Here is a 17,679-nt window from a genome sequence, read left to right on the forward strand (position 1 = left end):
CTGGACTGGTTGTCGAAGACGTGAGGAGCACTATGGATGAAAGCAGCAGCTCCGACCCGGACCAAAGTCCGCCTAAGAAGTCTTCAGCAGCTGCAACAGCGTCAGCCTCATCTTTCAATGCAGATGTAAGAGTCCCTAAAAGTTACTTGGAAATATAGAACCGATCAGGTTAACAGAAACAAAAACCGCGTTAATTGCATTTTTAGTCACCTTATCCTCCTCGCGCAAAATTGACCGCAGTCGCAAAATCTCCAATACACCGGAAATCGATCATGGCAGTTTATCCACAAATACACAAAATCTGACATCAACCTGCCTCGTTTGGATATTAAATTCCTGTAGGAAAGTAAAACTTCTCATCAAACCGCAATGAAGGCGAAAAGACGATCCTCATAAGGAGGGACAGACAAAACATAGCAATGCAGTAGATACAGAAGAACTACGATCGTGCATAATTGTAACATTTTTATTTTTCTTTGTTTCAGAACTTACAACTTAGAATATTTCTGCTGTTTCGCACATTTTGATACAAAAAGTCCATATTTGTCCACAAGTAATAACATTTTTCCCTCATCAGTTATTTATGTCAAACCGAAGGGGCTGCCTCATGCCGAAGCTTGCTTCTTAAAAAAGTTAGGTCGAAATTTCGAATGATCTTAAAATTTGTTATTTTTCATTTACAGAAAACAAACGTGTTTTTTTTCTGTAGTGATGTAAACGCATTGTTATAGTGACCCACTACTGAGGTTAGAGTGAAGAATAAAAATATGCACCTTAATTACTTCTATTGTGTTTTCACCAGCACTTACTTTTAGGCCCCAGTCACAGTCAGCTGCTGGCTGGACGAGTAATGCAACCACGCCTAGTGGTTTTACATTCAGTTGAATGTAAATGCCAAACATTTTGCCCAAGACACCACTCTTTAAAAAGGAAAATATGCACTTAATAAAAACAAAAACAACTTCTTAGTTGGAAATAAATGCTTTTCCTGTATTTTGGCTGGGAAAGTAATGCCTCAAACCCCCCAATGACCCCAGAAAGTTTGTTTCTAACTAAATATAAACATTGCTAAGATAATATTTTATACAGGCGAACATTGGTACAATTATGATATATCTCACCCCCACTTTGCTGGGTGGAGTAATAGATATAGTGCACCAAGATTCGTATGATTCATGTTTTTAAGGAGTCTAAAATGTGTCAGACTGTTGTCGCTTCGACTTCTCTTTGCAATATCAGATTTCAGTTCTGATAGCAGTCACACCCAACGTGGTTTGTAAATAGTAGTAATCTGCACTACTGTAGTCTTTTTGTGTTGTAATTCCGTATTATTAGGCTGTTCAAAAAGCTCCATGAAAGACCTCCATTGAATCCAAAATTGTACAACAGCAATACTTACTGGGACCAGGCCTCATTATAATATATCATCCCAGTGGAGGTCTTTCTATTCTAGGTTTGCTTTTGGTTCCTAGTTTCCAAAAGCAAATTGTGAGTCAGAGCATTCAGCTATCAAGCTTCTCTCCCTTGTAAGCAGCTCCCAGTTTCGAGTCTGCCAGAGATCAGTAATATCTTCCCCACTCGCTGTCTGAGGAGGGTGCACAGTATCCTGCGGGACCAACATCACCCTGCGCGCCACCTTTTCCATCTGCTGCCCTCAGGGAGAAGGTACAGGTCTATACAGGCCAGAACATCCAGACTGGCCAACAGCCTGTATCCACAGGCTGTGAGGCTCCTGAACTCTCTGCCCCCCTCTCACGGACAATAACCATATCCAACTTCTTAATAGCAATGAACTGGTCTGCATTGGTGCATCATATCTTTATTCTCTTCCCCCTCCTGCCCCCCCCCCTCTTTCTTAAATAGATAACTATCATATCTGATATCATATCTCACAGTACAATAATATTGAATGGGTTGCATTGTTGTATTTTGTCATGTTTCTCAGGTCTTTGTCTGAATTTCTACGAACATTATTGCTAAGGATTGTCTTATTGCATTGGAGTCACACTGGGTTAAATATGTACACTTGGGTTTTAAGGGGTATTTATTATTTTCTTCTTTTTTTTGGGGTTGTATGGAAGCCCCAAACGCAATTTCATTGTTCTTGACAATGACAATAAATAAATAAATACTAAATACTAAATACTAAATACTTACAGACATCTCCTCAAATTAGGTTTAAAAATGTCCTTTTTAATACAACCCAGCTAGGGCAGAATCCAGTGACCTTGAAACATTTTTAGTTGTTTTGTTATAAACTCTGGCTGCTGGGAACGGCACATGATGCACTTAACATTTCAGTCCTTATGCATTTACTAGTGTACATCACTGACTTCTTTCTAACAGTTTATATTTTGTCCTTGTCTCCGTGTGCTCTCTTTATCTTTCTGTTTTTGTTCTCTTTTTTTAAGGTCCTGGAGGAGATCTTCCTAAATGTCCCTGCCTGTCAGGTGGTTTGTGTTTGTCAATTAGTATGCCATCAGTGGAAGGAAGTGATTGACAGCGAATCTTTGTGGAGAAAAAGGTGCAGAAGAGAAGGGTATCCCATCTGTAGTTTTTCAAAAAAAACAGGACTGGAAGTTGTTTTATTTCTTGTCCAAACAGAAAAGAAATCTCCTCAAGAATCCAAATGGAGAAGGTAAGTAACCATAAAATGAACTTTACTTAACATAGTAGTATGATTCATTTTCACATAAATCCAAAACATTTAAAACACCATTACTATTACTATTATTTATTTATTTGTTTATTTTCTAGAAGGACTGAATGGCTGGGAGATCTTGAGAAATGGTGGCGATCAGTGGGTTGCTTAGGAGACCACATCCAGATGAAGCAGTCAAAACAAATGTTGCAACCTCTTTTGAGTGAGTATTTAACCCTAACGGATATACAAATGTAACTGATCCTCTAAACCCATAGACGTAGAGATGAAAATGAAAATTTCATCTCTGCGTGATTTTATGCAATGCAGACATGTGAAATGTTGGATAATAACCCAGAATGTTGAATCTGTTCAGCTGGACGTTGCGCTTTTCAGTGGGAGAGAAGTCACTTGAATGAGTGATTTCTCTCCCAGTGAAGTGAAATCCTGGAATTTCCTTACCTGGATATTTGAGCATGCATCAAGACTTGTATAATACAACAGTTTAATTATTATTAATTGTTATTATTTTTTTATCATTCATTATTTACTTTTCTAGCATTAAAAATTATATTTAAAAAATATTCCAAGTTGTTTGAAAGCTGGAAAAAGAAATACCTTAAAACTTTCTTACAGTATATATGAAATAAGCTGCGTAAATTATTTGATAGAAACGATTTGATGAATAGTGTCTATTTGCTGTTCGAAATTGTTCATTTAAAAAAGGGGGAAAATCCCCGGATGACCCATAGCGGAAGTCTCCGTCAAGAAGGCTTAGAAGAGTGTTAGCTAGGTATGTTTTCCGGAGTATCCCCGGTGTTTTACGGTATTAACATAATCAGTCTGTGTTCTTCAGTTACTGCGTGCTAGAGAGTGCAATCACAGTGGGAGTGACTGTTGTGGACGAACTACCTTTGTAGCATTTTAGAGCATAACCCCGCCTATGAAGGGCGACTCGAATGTCTCGAGGTAAATACCACCGCAACTGACAGGAAGGGCAACGTAACATGAGAGTACAAACCATGTTCCCGTAAGTGATTACTTTGACTGTAGAAATTAAACGAGTCACTTGTCGTTGGTTAAATTTAGTCTTGTAACATTATGACTTCTAATCTATAAAACAGTTGGACCTTATCTCTAGCTGCACTTCCGCGTTGTCGGCTACAAGTGGGTCAGCACCAACGACGTTAGAAAAGACTTGTTTTTAGAGAAGACAGCGAGGGGGGTATAGTAACATCAGGCTACTTTACAGCCCTTGGTTCGTCGCAGGGCATGAAGAGGAAAACGAAAGTCATGGGTGCAAGTCACAGCTATGGTACTGCGAGTTCAAAGTCTGGCACAAGCTACGTTGTAGCACAGCAGGCAACCTCGTCCTCGGCTCAAGAGGTGAGTGCCTTACTGGACTTTTAAACACAAGGTAACTGCTGAATGAGCTTTGTCTATGCATGTGCTGTTTGTTGTCCATCAGCCAGCAACGGAAAAGAGCAAAGTGATAAAGTTCAGTTCAGGTTTATATAGTGTCAGTTTACAACAAATAGTTGCCTCATTGCGCTTTATATTGTCAGGTCAAGACGCAGCAGTATTGGAGAAGGAAACAAGGGTACTCAACAGACCAATCACAGGGTTTTGGGGTTGCCCCCTAGAGACGTGAACGCCAGGTTACAGAGTTTCAAATGGGTTTGCAATTCCTTTTCTATAATTCCTGCTGAACCATAAATCTGCATTAAGGAGAAAGAATGCAAAATATAATGAAATATTGGTGAAACTGGCCCATCCAGTGAGTCAGATGGGATCCTTTGATGTCTTTTATTTTATCTTTTATATTCCCTGAACAATCGCAGGTTTTAAGCTAAAATGGTTTTGGAATCTTGTGGGTAAAGAGGTGCAAAGGTTTTGCGTCTATTGGCACAAATGTAAAACTTTTGCAGAGAGGATTATGCATCACACTGATGTGATCATCATCACATAATGACTGACTCAGAAACATCTTCAGATTTGGAGAATGGAAAAAGTCACTTGGATGAGTGATGAAATGATTGTTCCCAATAAAAAAACAATACATCCAGATGAAGAGAATTAACTAGGATGTTGTTAGCTGGATGGTTGAACTTGCATCATAACAAATAAAGGGAGATTTGTGTCACTTAAACAAGCAACATGGCCAACTTGACATTTTTTACCATCTGGGGAACCTTTTCTGATGCTTAAGTCATCAGTAGCTGCCTGTCATCAGAAGAAAAAGAAAACAATCATAGCACAACAGAACATTTCTTTTTTTCTTTTTTTTCTTTTTTTTTTTATAATTCCAGTCTAGCAACAATCCTTATGTAGAAAGAAAAATACATTCAGAGGCAGGGTTTTGTCTGCAAGACATACACATCTTTGGTTTCTAGGTTTTGTGATTAAAACAGTTTAAATAGTTACTATTTCAGTGCAATACAAAGGAACCTCATTTAGAAGGAATCCAAATGTGCTTTATAGCCACCCTGTGAATGAAAGTTCATGAATGAAGTGCTTGAAAAGTTAATTTTTTAAAAGCTTTTGTTTTGTTCTTTTTCTTTTTTTTGTGTTGTCTGTGGAAATCAATAATATTGTAAAATGCTGATGTAGTTCAAATGGTGAGATTATGTAAACAGCTGGGACTATTGATCCAGGTGCAGTGATGGAAAACTAAACTAATTTTTCAAAGCTCCACCTTATCAATGCTTTTTTTTTTTTTTTTTTTGTTTTTGTTTAGTTCTTCCCTGTTCCTCTGGAGATCCTGGAGGAAATCTTCCTATGTGTTCCGGCCGACCAGGTGGTTCATGTTTGTCGGTTGGTGTGCTCACAGTGGAAAGAAGTGGCTGACAGTGAATCTTTATGGAGAGTAAGATGTAGAAGAGAAGGATACAACCTCTGTGATTCTTCCAAAACACCTGAAGACTGGAGGTTATTTTACTTCTTATGCAAGAAAAGAAGAAATCTCCTCAAGAATACAAGAGGAGAAGGTCAGAATCCTTGAAGCTCAACAACTGATTTGAAAAACCTTTTTTGTTTAAAATAAGATGCAAACTTTTTCTGTGTTTCTTTCTTTCCTAGAAAACATGGCAGGTTGGACAATAAAGAATGGTGGTGATGGGTGGAACCTAGAGGACGTTATGGTGCCACATCCAAATGAAGTAGTCAAGAAAAACTTTGTGACCTCTTATGGGTGAGTATTTACCAGTGGTCCTCCAAAAAATAAATGACCATTATTTTTATATGCTTAGTTCAAATGATGTACAGTGTTCCCTCGTTTATCGCAGTTTATACGCTCTAAAGATAATCTGCGATGGGTGAAATCTACAAAGTAGTGAACTGTATATTTTACAATTGTTATAGATGTTTTAAGGCTGTAAAACACCTCACTACACACTTTATACACTTTTCTCAGACAGGCATCAACATTTTCACACGTTTCTCTCTCGTTTAAACACTCTCAAAGTTCAAACCTTCGTAGAAAAATAAGTCCAGTATTGTAGAATAAAACCAAAACCCTGTTTTCAGGGCCAGAACATGAGAATAGAGCAGCTGCGAGAGAATGCAACATTAATGAATCAATGGTACGGAAGTAGAGGAAGCAAGAAGAATGAGTTGAGTAAAGTTTGACTTATCTGACTGTTTGGTTTCAATTAATGCGTTTTATAATCCTTTGACGTCGACACTGTTGTGTTTTGTGTTTGTTGTCTTCTGCTAGCAAAGATTTATGTAAATTTGACAAGCTGAACGCATTCTGTACTGTATAGGAGACACACCACGAGATTGATTGATTGATTGAAAATGGTCTACAGCCAGTAAAAAAAAAGAAAAGAAGAAGGATAAAAAGAAAAAAAACATGTAAAATTGCACCAAAAAAACTCTGCGAAACAGCGAGGCTGCGAAAAGTGAACTGCGATATAGCGAGGGACCACTGTACTAGTATTAAATGTTAAACTGTTTTAAAATCATGTCTGTTTTTGCAGAATGTGCACAAAGGAGCAGCTAATTGATTTGGAGAAGGAAGGCTACAGCACAGCCTTTATGGATAACCTCCAACCACACATCAAAATATCTGATTGGTGAGATGAATACACATGACATACTAACAGTTTGTTAGTTAGTTCCTTAGTTAGTTGCAAAAAGCATTTAATTACACTTTTTAAAAGCATTTAAAATGTACATTAGGGTTGTTAAAATCATACTTTGATATTAATCAATACAAAAAATATTCATTTGCAACAGCATTGATACCAACAGAGCCATCTGGGCCTTCTCTAGCTGACACACAACTTTAAACAGGACCAATGCAGACAGTCAGGCACATAGCTCCTCCTCTCGCTGATAGATGAAATAGTAAATCCTCATAACACTGAACAAAACTTTTCAAGAATTTCGAGAGGTTAGTAAAGCTCCCGTTATTATAAATGCATACGTTAACACTAACCATTTCTCTATTAGCAATTAACTGATAGCTATATTTGCCATCTGTTATTATTAACCTAGCTGCTAGCGGACTGTAGTTAGATTAAAGATGAAAAATGACTGCAGGCTGAATGTGTCGCGGATGGAAAATTGAGATGTGACAGTGCGGATTACGGACACATGGAGAACCGGGCAGGTTGCTGTCTGTGCAGAGGAGCGGGGAAACTGTAGTTGAACTGATCACAGAGTGTGGAGAACTAATCTGAGCAAAAAGAGTGAAACCTGGAGCAGAGCAGCCGAATCATACAAGTGTGGGCTTGAAGAGCAGCACTGAGGATGTAAAGAACTGCAGACAGAAGCGGAGCTGTGTGAACATTGAATGAGAGAGAGACTGCAGGCAGATGTGGACAAGATAATAAGCACTTCTACTTTTGCAATAGTAGAAAAGTTCATTTTTAAATTTTCAATATAGGTTTTCTATACAATAATTAAATTATTTAGATGTTAAGTATTGTCATGTTTGTTGTGGCCTTTGGTTTATTAATACATTCTTAAATATTTCTCGATCTGTAATGAAATTATCTAAATCGTTTGTAAAACAAATAATATCTCTAAACTTGCTTTGCTAAATTACATTTTTTGGGACATGACTTCTTTGCAAATAGTTCTGTTGTTGTGGCATGGGGTCAGAATTTTCCTGTTGATATAGAAAATGGTGTTGAGATAAAGTTTGAAAACCCTACTTTGTGCAAAAAATTTGCACTTAACAAAAACCTTTAGGTCATGCCCAAAATAAAAGGTTTTTTAGTTTTTGAAACCGTGGAACTAAACAAAACTTACTGATGACATATAGGAATATATCCCTTTTAAGGCTTGAATAATAAGAGAGGAAAACGTAGCTTGATATGATTGGTGATCCCTAATCTTTGCACAAATACATCCTCGTTACAGGTATGCACCACGATGGGATTGTGGATGTGAATATTCAATCCTTGTGCAGTTGCTGGATGCAAAGCAGAAGGTTATCCAGTCCTATGCTCCTGATACTGTTTTCTTTGATCAGTGGAATGATCAGGAGTGGAATCGGGTATGTACAAAGTGAAATTTAATAAAGTTTAACAGTGCAGAACCCACCAGCATATTTGGTTTACTGATATTTATTTTTCAGATGATCCATGTATTCCGGGACTATGGACCAGGAGTGAGATACATTCATTTTAGGCATGGTGGCAAGGACACACAGTTCTGGGCTGGATGGTATGGAATACGTGTCACAGACAGCAGCGTTGAAATATGTCCAGCAGTGAACACGTAGCTTGTTGGAATTTGTCCAGTTCTTCCATCCTGCATTTGCCTGCAATTGCACATTATCTTCTTACATCTCACTGACCATCTATTCATGTTTCCAGAGCTATAATCTCTGTATGTGCACAAGTTTTCCAGTGAAAAGCTATTTTCTTTAATGTTTCACACAGAACACCTTAAATAACACCTTAAACTTGCTTTCTGTGATTGTCATTGTGATGTCAATACTGAAGATTACAGAGTATTGTTTAATTTGACAGGCTAAGTACTATTTCATGTACAAATACATCTAAAAGTTTACCCAAATTCAAAATAAAATGATCACTACCTTGTAGCTGGATTTCAGATTTTCATGAGCCCATCCATCCATTCTCTTCCACTTCCTCTCTACTTTTCAGGTTTGGTTCCTCTCAACTTTTCATGAGCCAATATTTATCAACATTAAAACAAAAAATGTTTGGAAAATTTTACTTTGTGTAATGATTTGTAAGATGCATTTGTATAATTTGATTAAATTAAACATTTTGTGTTCTCCTGTAATTTTTTTTATTTTATTTTATTTTATCTGGAAAATTTCGGGTATTTGTGAGAACAGCTACTGCTTCAGACATAAGAACCCCTCCAGTTTCATTGAACAAATAATATGCAAGTATGATTTATATTTGCATTCTGTTGTTGATGTAGGATGAATGAGTATTCAGTGATTTATTGTGCACCTTGACTTGTTTGTCCGGAAGCCAGCATGTGACTTAATCCATATTTGCCTTACACATACTTGCCTTTACTTTCCATTTTGTAGTATGTGAGAACTGGATATAATTATGTAAGCTTAAATGTTAACACATGCTTAAGAGGGAAACTTGAAAGCCATATACTATATAGCACTATGTGAAATTTGAAAACAAAAATTAAAGTGTATTGTTGTGCTTTACGGTTACTTTGTTCTTATATTTTTTATTTCCTGATCTTGACACCATATAGAGACCAAGTGTCCTGCTTTATTAATGTGTGTGTGTACATTATGTAGCATGAAAACCATTTTTTCCCCCACAGAATGTGCATAAAGTCACAGCTGATTGACTTGGAGAAGGAAGGTTACAGTCCATCTGTTATGGATCATGCCCAACCAGATATCAAAATATCTGATTGGTGAGAATAAACATGGGGTCTTTAACAGACTGCTTATTAATAACTAATCGTATTAAAGAAAAGTAGATGTAAGCAAAATGATTGACTGTGGAGAACATTTGAATACAGTCCGCGAGGAATGTTTCCAGTCCCTTGTTGAATTTATGCCATGAAAAATTGAGGCATTTCTGAGTGGCCAGTGAGTGTAACTGTTCACAAGTAAGGCCATGTTCCATATAAAATGGGAAATGTCATTGGATAAAAATGAAAAGCACATGAAAATAACACTAATGTAAAAAAAAAAAATTACAAAAAAAATCTATTTCTCAACCTAAGTACTATGTAATTATCAGTTTTTGTGTCATTAGAGGTTTTTGAGGTTTAAATATTAAACATATGGCTCACCAGGCACAGTTTGTACTCATAAAGTTCAGTCTAAGATGAAATGATTATTGATACATGTTTGTGTATCCAATCCAATGATTTTTTTTCATTGGATTGTGTTATTGATTTAGGATTCTTTCACGTTTCGACTGTGGCGGCAGTTATGATATCCGGGTAGAGTTGCTAGATCAAAAGAAGCAGCTTATTGAGATCTTTTCACTTGAGACTATTTACTGTGGCACAGGACGTGAAGAATGGAAACAGGTATGACAACAAAACGCTTGCATGAAAACCCAAGGACAACTTTTGTCTGACTGATTATTTGTTTTTCAGATTACCCATGTGTTTCATAAATATGGACCAGGAGTAGGATACATTCCATTTACACGTAGAGGGAGGGATTTAAGGTGGTGGAAAGGACATTTTGGAATTCACATTACTGGCAGCTCTGAGTTATTTCCAACACTGGACACATAGACTACAAATGTAGTCGGTGGGATTCATTTAACATGTGCTTACTAACTTTCTCTGAAATTATACTAATCATGTTTAACTTATTTAACCTGCTTTTAATTTAGATGTTTTTGCATCTTAAACCAACAAAATGGATAAAACCGTTTTTTGACTGTTTTATATTGACAGTTAGCATCATATTTTGACAGTTTGCCTACAATTGTGCATTATCTTCTTACATCTTACTTATCATCCATTCATGTTTCTGGAGCTATGACTAATATATGTGCACAAGGTTTGGAATAGGAAGTTTTGTATATGTGTGTGTATATCATCCTGAGATGTTATGGTGCAATGAGAAGCATGACTTAATGTAGATCTGAAAAGCTATTACCTGTATACCCTGGTTTGAGAAAGTGTTTGCCCCTTCCTGATTGAGCATGAACCACCTTTTTAAGGTTATGCCACAATCGGATTGAAATCAATACTTTTACTAGGCCCCTCCAAAGTGTTCATTTTGTTGTTGTTTTAAGCCATTCTGAGGTGAACTTGCTGGTGTATTTTGGATCGTTGTCCTGCTGCAGAACCCAAGTGTGCTTTAGGTTGAGGTCATGAATGGATGGCAGGAGATTCTGTTTCAGGATGTTTTGGGAAATAGATGTTTTGGTAAATTCATTGTTCCATTTACCACACAAAGCCTTCCAGGTCCTGAGGCAGCTAAACAGCCCCAGACCATTAAACTACCACCACTGTATTTTCTTGTTGTTTTTCCGTTGTGATTTCTTGTTGTTTCTTTATAGAAATGCTGTATTACCTTTATGCCAGATGTAATGGGACACCTGAAATTTTCAGGCATTTATAAAAACATCTACTAATTCAGACACAAGCACCTGAGTTTTACTGAACCAGGAGCCAGTTACTTCCACCGAGTGATTGGTTTGCTTTAGACTGTCTACACAGTTATTGGGGACAAAACCTGTCCTTTTGGCTATATGAGGTTTCTGTCAAATAATGTGCAAATATGATTTCTATACGATATGTTTGTATTCCGTTACAGATATGAGATGACTGAGTATCCAGTGATTTAACCCTTTCACGTATAGTGGTCGCTGCAGCTATTCAAAGGCTGTTTTCTTGTATTTGTGTCAGTGTTGTTTCTATACTTGCACATAAACCACTACATTGGACACTGATGTGTCACTCCATACCCTGCCACCCACTGGCTGTTTAATGTTGCTATACCTGTATGACATGTTTCGTTGTAATTATTGTTATTTCACACATGAATTATGACAACCTCAATCAGGATTTTTTTCTTAAGTATTTTATTCATCTTTTCATGCCTAAAGATGAATAAAAATACTTGTGAAAAAATGATGATTGAGGTTGTCATAATTCATGTGTGAAAGGGTTCATGTGTACCTTGACTTACTTGTCTGGCAGTGTGACTTTGTTTACATTATTGCTACAGCCCTAAACCAAACCTATGCATTTGCCTTAAAGATACCTGCCTTTTGTTCTTTCCATTTTGTAGTGTGAGAACTGGAAATGATAATGTGAGCTTAAATGTTAACACATTAAACCATATACTGTATTCATGAAAGTGTATTGTTGTGCTTTACAGTTACTTTGTACCATGTCTTTTATTCCCCCACCAGTGCACATGCATAAATCTAAACAGGCTTGTAGAAAACATTTGAAACATTCTTCATGTAATGTAGCCACAGTGACTACAAACTCCACAATGGGGGATCTCTAACATCACCATATTTTTGTGCTGAGGTTGGTTAAATACCAAAGAGCTATTGCAATTCCTGAAAAAAAAAAATACAGCTTTGCTCTCAGGCTTTTTGAACGTTGTGTCTGACCTTTCCTTCATATACTTTAAAACTTGGGTGAGAACATATTTGTAGTTGCATGAAGGCGTCAGTGGCTGATCTCATTATTTGAGGCAATAATGCCTCAATAATGAGATTATCCTGGGTTTATCTGAATTCTATTGTAATACTTTAGAAGTGTTATTTGGCTCACCAACGATAGAACTATGTTTGCATTGACCTGTTGTTCCTTATTGATAATAAACATTTGTAACAAAAAATGACTGAATAATCAGTTTTGATGTCTTTGGTAGTTCAAACGTATGTATGTGTAACTATAGGCAGGTTCTCAAGTTTGAACCATCTAATAACATGACAAAATGAAATATTGAAAGTAGGATTTAATAATCATAATACTGCTTTATTGTGAACCTTTATTACAAACAAAAATACAGTCCCAACTTTGTGAAATTGAATAAAAAATAAGAGAGAAATATATTCTGGTTAATGTGATTTCAGCTAAGGTTCTTTCAGTCTTTCATTAGTGACATACAAATTTTCAGTCAATAAGTTACGAGTTACTTTCACTATATTTACAAATTAAATTCAAGCCCACAATCTAGGAAGGGATAGTCAAAGGCAATAATTATCAGTTAAGTAATTTAATAACTTCTACAGGATCTCAACCTGTTAATGGTGCTGCAGTTTACAATATAGGTCACTGGCCAAACATTAGGAGTAGTTACACTTCCACAAAGTTTAACTTTACCATCTGTTGATGATCACTGAGGACATACATCGTCTCCTTGATGCTTGTCAGAAAAAGCAAATGACTTGGATATAGTTGTACTCAAACTCATAGTAACAGTGAAATAGATTTTCCACTTTTATCAGACCGACGATAAAAACATACCCAGAAGTTCCATATTTCTTTAGGTTTCTTACATTTACCTTAAGACTATGTTGAGAAGATTAAGTGGAGCTTTCCCTAAACAAGCATTTTATGACAGCAGGATTTACAGTATGTTGCAACTACAGACACCTAAGTAGTAAATCAATGCAAATTTATAACTTTAAGGGAATTTATTAAAGCTCTATTTTATAGGACTCTTGAAACAGGAGCTCTATAAAAATATCTTTGCATAATCACTTCTTTTGCAAGGAAACCTCTGCAAAGATAACGTGGCCAAACCAAAACATTACTTCCAAGTGTTCCTTAGAATTTTCTTAAGTGTCAGCATTCAGTGTTCACATTGTGTACAAAATTTCAATGGCATCAAATTATGACAAAGTGTATCAGTCTTACACAAAGTATGTTTTAAGGTTAAGTATGTGAGAAGGCTAATATTTAAAAATATCTCAACTTATAGTGGAATGTGCTTGTGCAGAAAACCTCTTCAGTACTGTTAACCTAGATTTGGAAACTGGTGTGAAGACTGCTGCGAAACTTAGAGCAGAACACATTTACGTCTTTTCTTAGGTTCAGGTGGCTCCAGGGCAGCCAGTATTGCCTCATCAAACACATTCTTTAATCCTTTCTGTGGAAACAAAACATTAATATTCAAAACAGAGCCATTTTCTGGAAATATGCGAGCGCAAAAGAAAGCTGAGTAAAAATGGAGCATGGCAATCAAAATTTTCATTTATTGAAATAACATTATACAAGTCTCCCCTCGTGATCAAGTTGTCTTAAAGACAAAAGCCTGTGAAAATTTTGATGCTGCAGTAGAAAAAAAAAAAGATATTACTGTCAAAGACAGTAGCACTGATGCTTAAATAGGGTACAACGGATGAGCTCAATGCTAATGTAAGGGAATGTTTGCTTAACAAAAAAAAAAAACAACAACAAAAAACCCCAACAAAAACAAAAACAACCCACCACCCCTCAAAGACATGTCAGGTTACACAGACTCGTCCGCAAGGTGAAGAACTAAAGATTGGCACCATCGTCAATAGGCAGCATGGACAATTATTGAGATTAGTTGAAAAGAAAGCACACATGAAACAAAGGAAAAAGGTTAATGGGTACAGAGGTTTAAAGTTTGAAAGAGCATGGGGCTTATTTTAGTAACAGACATTTGTTTACAATGAATGAGCAGCATACGATCGAGAGGCAAAGCAAGATTCAAGAAGACATCAGAACAAGCAGCATTTTCTCTTTCTCTGAGTTTCGGGGGGCTCTAAAGCAGCTAGGATAGCCTCATCAAATACGTTCTTCAATCCCCGCTACAGCAAGAGGAAAAGGAGGAAGAAAGACAGGTACACAGTGTTAGATGGGAGTTTTTAGGTAAGTGGTGTTAGCAAAACATAAGCACTTCTACCCATGTTAAGAGATTGCATTCAGAAACATGCTTGTTACAGCAGTTTTTAGTGTATTGTGTAATGAGAGATCTTACCTGTGTTAGAGCAGAGCACTCAACATATTTGACTGCCTTAAGGTCACGAGCCAGCTTTTCTGCTGTCTCAGGAGTGATTGGCTTTTGTTTGTTCTTGGCTAACTTCTCCACTGTAGACGGGTCATCACGCAAGTCAATCTGAGTGCCTACCAACAGGAAAGGGGTCTTGGGACAGTGGTGAGTTATCTCAGGAACCCACTGGTGGGGAAAAAACAAAACAAACTCATCAAAAACAGGGATCTACAGATTATTTTACATGACTGCCAGAAAATGCACTGCATTTTCATAAACTTTTCTATTATTGGAGGACCACAGAGAAAAAGAAACCCACAAACTAACCAGATATTTCTACAATTCCTAAAATTAAAATAGGCACTTTCAATTTCTCCATTATTTTTACAAGGGGTCGTCACATTTTAATTTGGTCCAAAATTGACTTAGCATAGATTTTACACCTGCTGTTAAAGTCCCATTTATCCAGGCTTAGAACCAGCGGTAAGAGTACAGTAGTTTTAGACCCCCTAAGGCCGGGTTTTGTGTCTTCAGTAGAGAATGTGTTAACCAAACCATGTTATCTTAATTTTCACATAACATGTATGGCTGAATTACATACTACAACAGATTGTAAAAGATAAAAAAATAAATAAAATACAGTCTTGAAATCACAGCACAACATTGTAACCTAGTTCACTGACAGAAAAAACAAAACAAAAGAGAACATGTGGAACACACAGAGAGAAAAAACAAACAAACAAAACATGCATACATTAGGTATATATTTGCATATTTCACATTTCATTAAAATTAGTGCGTGTGACTGAGCTGCATGTGTATGAACGTGTTGTGAGGTTATGTGGAAATGTGAGGCTCTATTCAGTCCAAATTGATATTTTTACAGGATAGAGCGATAGGGGGGGAAAAGCTACAATAATAAAACTAGAACCATCACTACTATTGCTAAACTATGCTCGTCATAACCTTGGACACCACGGATGGCTCAGGATGATCCTCATTAGAAGTAGCCATGGTGGCACAGAAAGGGTCAATAATGGCCAGGGTCAAGCAGTGTTTCTGCTCTGTGTGCAATAAATCTTTCTTTTATCTCTAAAGTTATTGCATATTGTTTACAATTCTACTTATCTAGACCAGTTAAAGTTGTTTTGGGCAGCCCTCACATCCTATAGTGGGAGGCCACTACATGAGGGTTAGAGGTATTGGTCTAGTGGGATGTTGGTGAATCCATATCAGTGACTTGGCATTTCTCCCCACAAAACCTGTTCCAAAGTGATCAAAGTATAAATTATCCAGCAACTGAGAAAAGAAAGAAAGAGAGAAAGAAAGAAATGGGAGGGAGCAGCAAGAGTTGTCTGGTTCTTGAAACAAACAAACAAACAAAAAAATCCCCCCAACCTCTTTTATTAGGACCATTATCTGTGATAACATGATCTGCTTGTTGTCTTTGTCTTCATTATCAGTATTTCACGTTCTTTACTATTTTGACCATTTTGGAATTTCTCAGGTTACGGGGTTTCAATAACCAAAAAAATTCTGTATTTAGAATAAAATCATATACCTTTTCTTTCACATTCTCAAACGAGGAAGGTGAAACAACTGAGAAACACACTAAGAAGACATCAGTCTGCGGGTAGCTTAGAGGTCGTAACCGGTCATAATCCTCCTGACCTAAGGAGAGACCACACACATACACATAAATAATTTACCAAGAGACAGACTAAATAAAACTAACACATTTAACTAAAAGTGGAACTAAAATGAATTGTACCTGCAGTGTCAAATAAGCCAAGGGTGTATGGTTCACCCCCAATCATTACAGTTACTGCATAGTTGTCAAACACCTGCGATAGAATAAGTTACATGTCAGAATATTTTGAACCACGATGCACATTGAAGTGAAAACATTTATTTTTTGTTTGTGAAAACTTACTGTTGGTACATATTCTGAGGGGAATTTATTGGTGGTGTATGAAATCAACAGACAGGTTTTTCCCACTGCTCCATCACCCACCACCACACACTTGATAGTCTGCATCTCTGTGCTTTCTGAAGCTGCTGGCAATCACGTTTATCACGTTACCTGCAAGGAGGAGGTGACAACTGACGAAGGTTAGGCCAATATTCAATATTTTAGACACCTAGAGACAATATTAAGCTATTAAAATGTTCTGTCGTATCCACTGCGAATAACTTCTTAATGAGACGATGGAACCCAAGTAGAACAGCGGAGTTTTCTAGAATTAAACAGCTAAGAGTCACACCCAGCTATCAACAACATTGTCTGAAGGCTAACGTTAGCTAATGACTTGCTTACTCATTTAAATTACCTTCCCACGTTTAGTGTATGTAAACATTTTTTTAGATTAGTCACAAAATGTGGCGATAACTACTTAAATAATTACTGGCAACTGAATCATGTTTGCGCATCATTTAGCAAACTCTGCTAACGCAATGCTAACTTGTTAGCTAGTTTAGCAGCCGGATAACGTAAGGGTGTAAACAAACGCTCCATTAGTTTCTATGAGGTCAATATAGAAAAGCGTAGTTCACAAACAAAATCGGACGACTGCACAACTTCCCAATATGCCAGTTACATGTTTTAGCTACGTACCCGTGTCCCTCTTGTGTCACTGCTAGCTAACGTAAGCAGTCTGTTTCGCCGGGCGTTGGCACCAGCGAGCAAAAACTTGGTACAGCCAGTATGCTAGTAGCGACTTCCACTACGACTTTCAAGCGAGACGGAATAATACCGGACAACAGTTTCAAAGTAAAAAATTTACATGTTGCTACAAAACCCATTCATTGTAAAAGCTAGTTCTCTAAACCTGAAAGTAAAATTTTTTATTCTAAGGCGTTTTCTTTGTATATAGGTTTAATATGATGCACGAACTCTTTTGCATGACGCTTCAAACGTTCCTTTCTGTGCTTTTAGACTGAAAGGTGACTTCCTCTCACGTTGTTATAAGATACGTAGTATCTTGAGACGAGGTTAAGCGCGAGGTTCATGCTGCAGAAGTTATGATGTCATCTTCTTAAATTCCTCTCACCTTGTATCCCCTCCCGGTGGTATTGTAAACTTAACACAGTATCCGAATGACTTCATAAAATTTACATGTGATTG

At 37.0% G+C, this 17,679-nt stretch overlaps 2 protein-coding genes across 2 annotated transcripts; one reads left to right on the top strand and one right to left on the bottom strand.

The window, feature by feature from the left end:
* The first annotated feature begins 3,418 nt into the window (after positions 1–3,418).
* On the top strand, positions 3,419–8,799 carry LOC146610911 (F-box only protein 6-like). Its single transcript, XM_085344683.1, has 6 exons — positions 3,419–4,027; positions 5,379–5,628; positions 5,720–5,831; positions 6,622–6,717; positions 8,012–8,147; positions 8,229–8,799. Exons 1-6 carry the CDS (start codon positions 3,914–3,916, stop codon positions 8,373–8,375), a joined length of 855 nt encoding a protein of 284 aa, XP_085200809.1. The 5' UTR covers positions 3,419–3,913; the 3' UTR covers positions 8,376–8,799.
* Positions 8,800–12,609: 3,810 nt separating this feature from the next.
* Positions 12,610–17,243, bottom strand: LOC146610912 (cell division control protein 42 homolog). The gene is made up of 6 exons (XM_085344685.1): positions 17,170–17,243; positions 16,489–16,638; positions 16,327–16,399; positions 16,117–16,226; positions 14,544–14,741; positions 12,610–13,685 (listed from the first exon to the last, which is right to left on the bottom strand). Exons 2-6 carry the CDS (start codon positions 16,591–16,593, stop codon positions 13,596–13,598), a joined length of 576 nt encoding a protein of 191 aa, XP_085200811.1. The 5' UTR covers positions 16,594–16,638; positions 17,170–17,243; the 3' UTR covers positions 12,610–13,595.
* Positions 17,244–17,679: the final 436 nt, after the last annotated feature.

The sequence above is a fragment of the Diplotaxodon limnothrissa genome, linkage group LG20, assembly GCF_057381915.1.
Source record: "Diplotaxodon limnothrissa isolate DT_005_m linkage group LG20, D_limnothrissa_male_GT1.1, whole genome shotgun sequence".
Lineage (NCBI taxonomy): Eukaryota > Metazoa > Chordata > Actinopteri > Cichliformes > Cichlidae > Diplotaxodon > Diplotaxodon limnothrissa.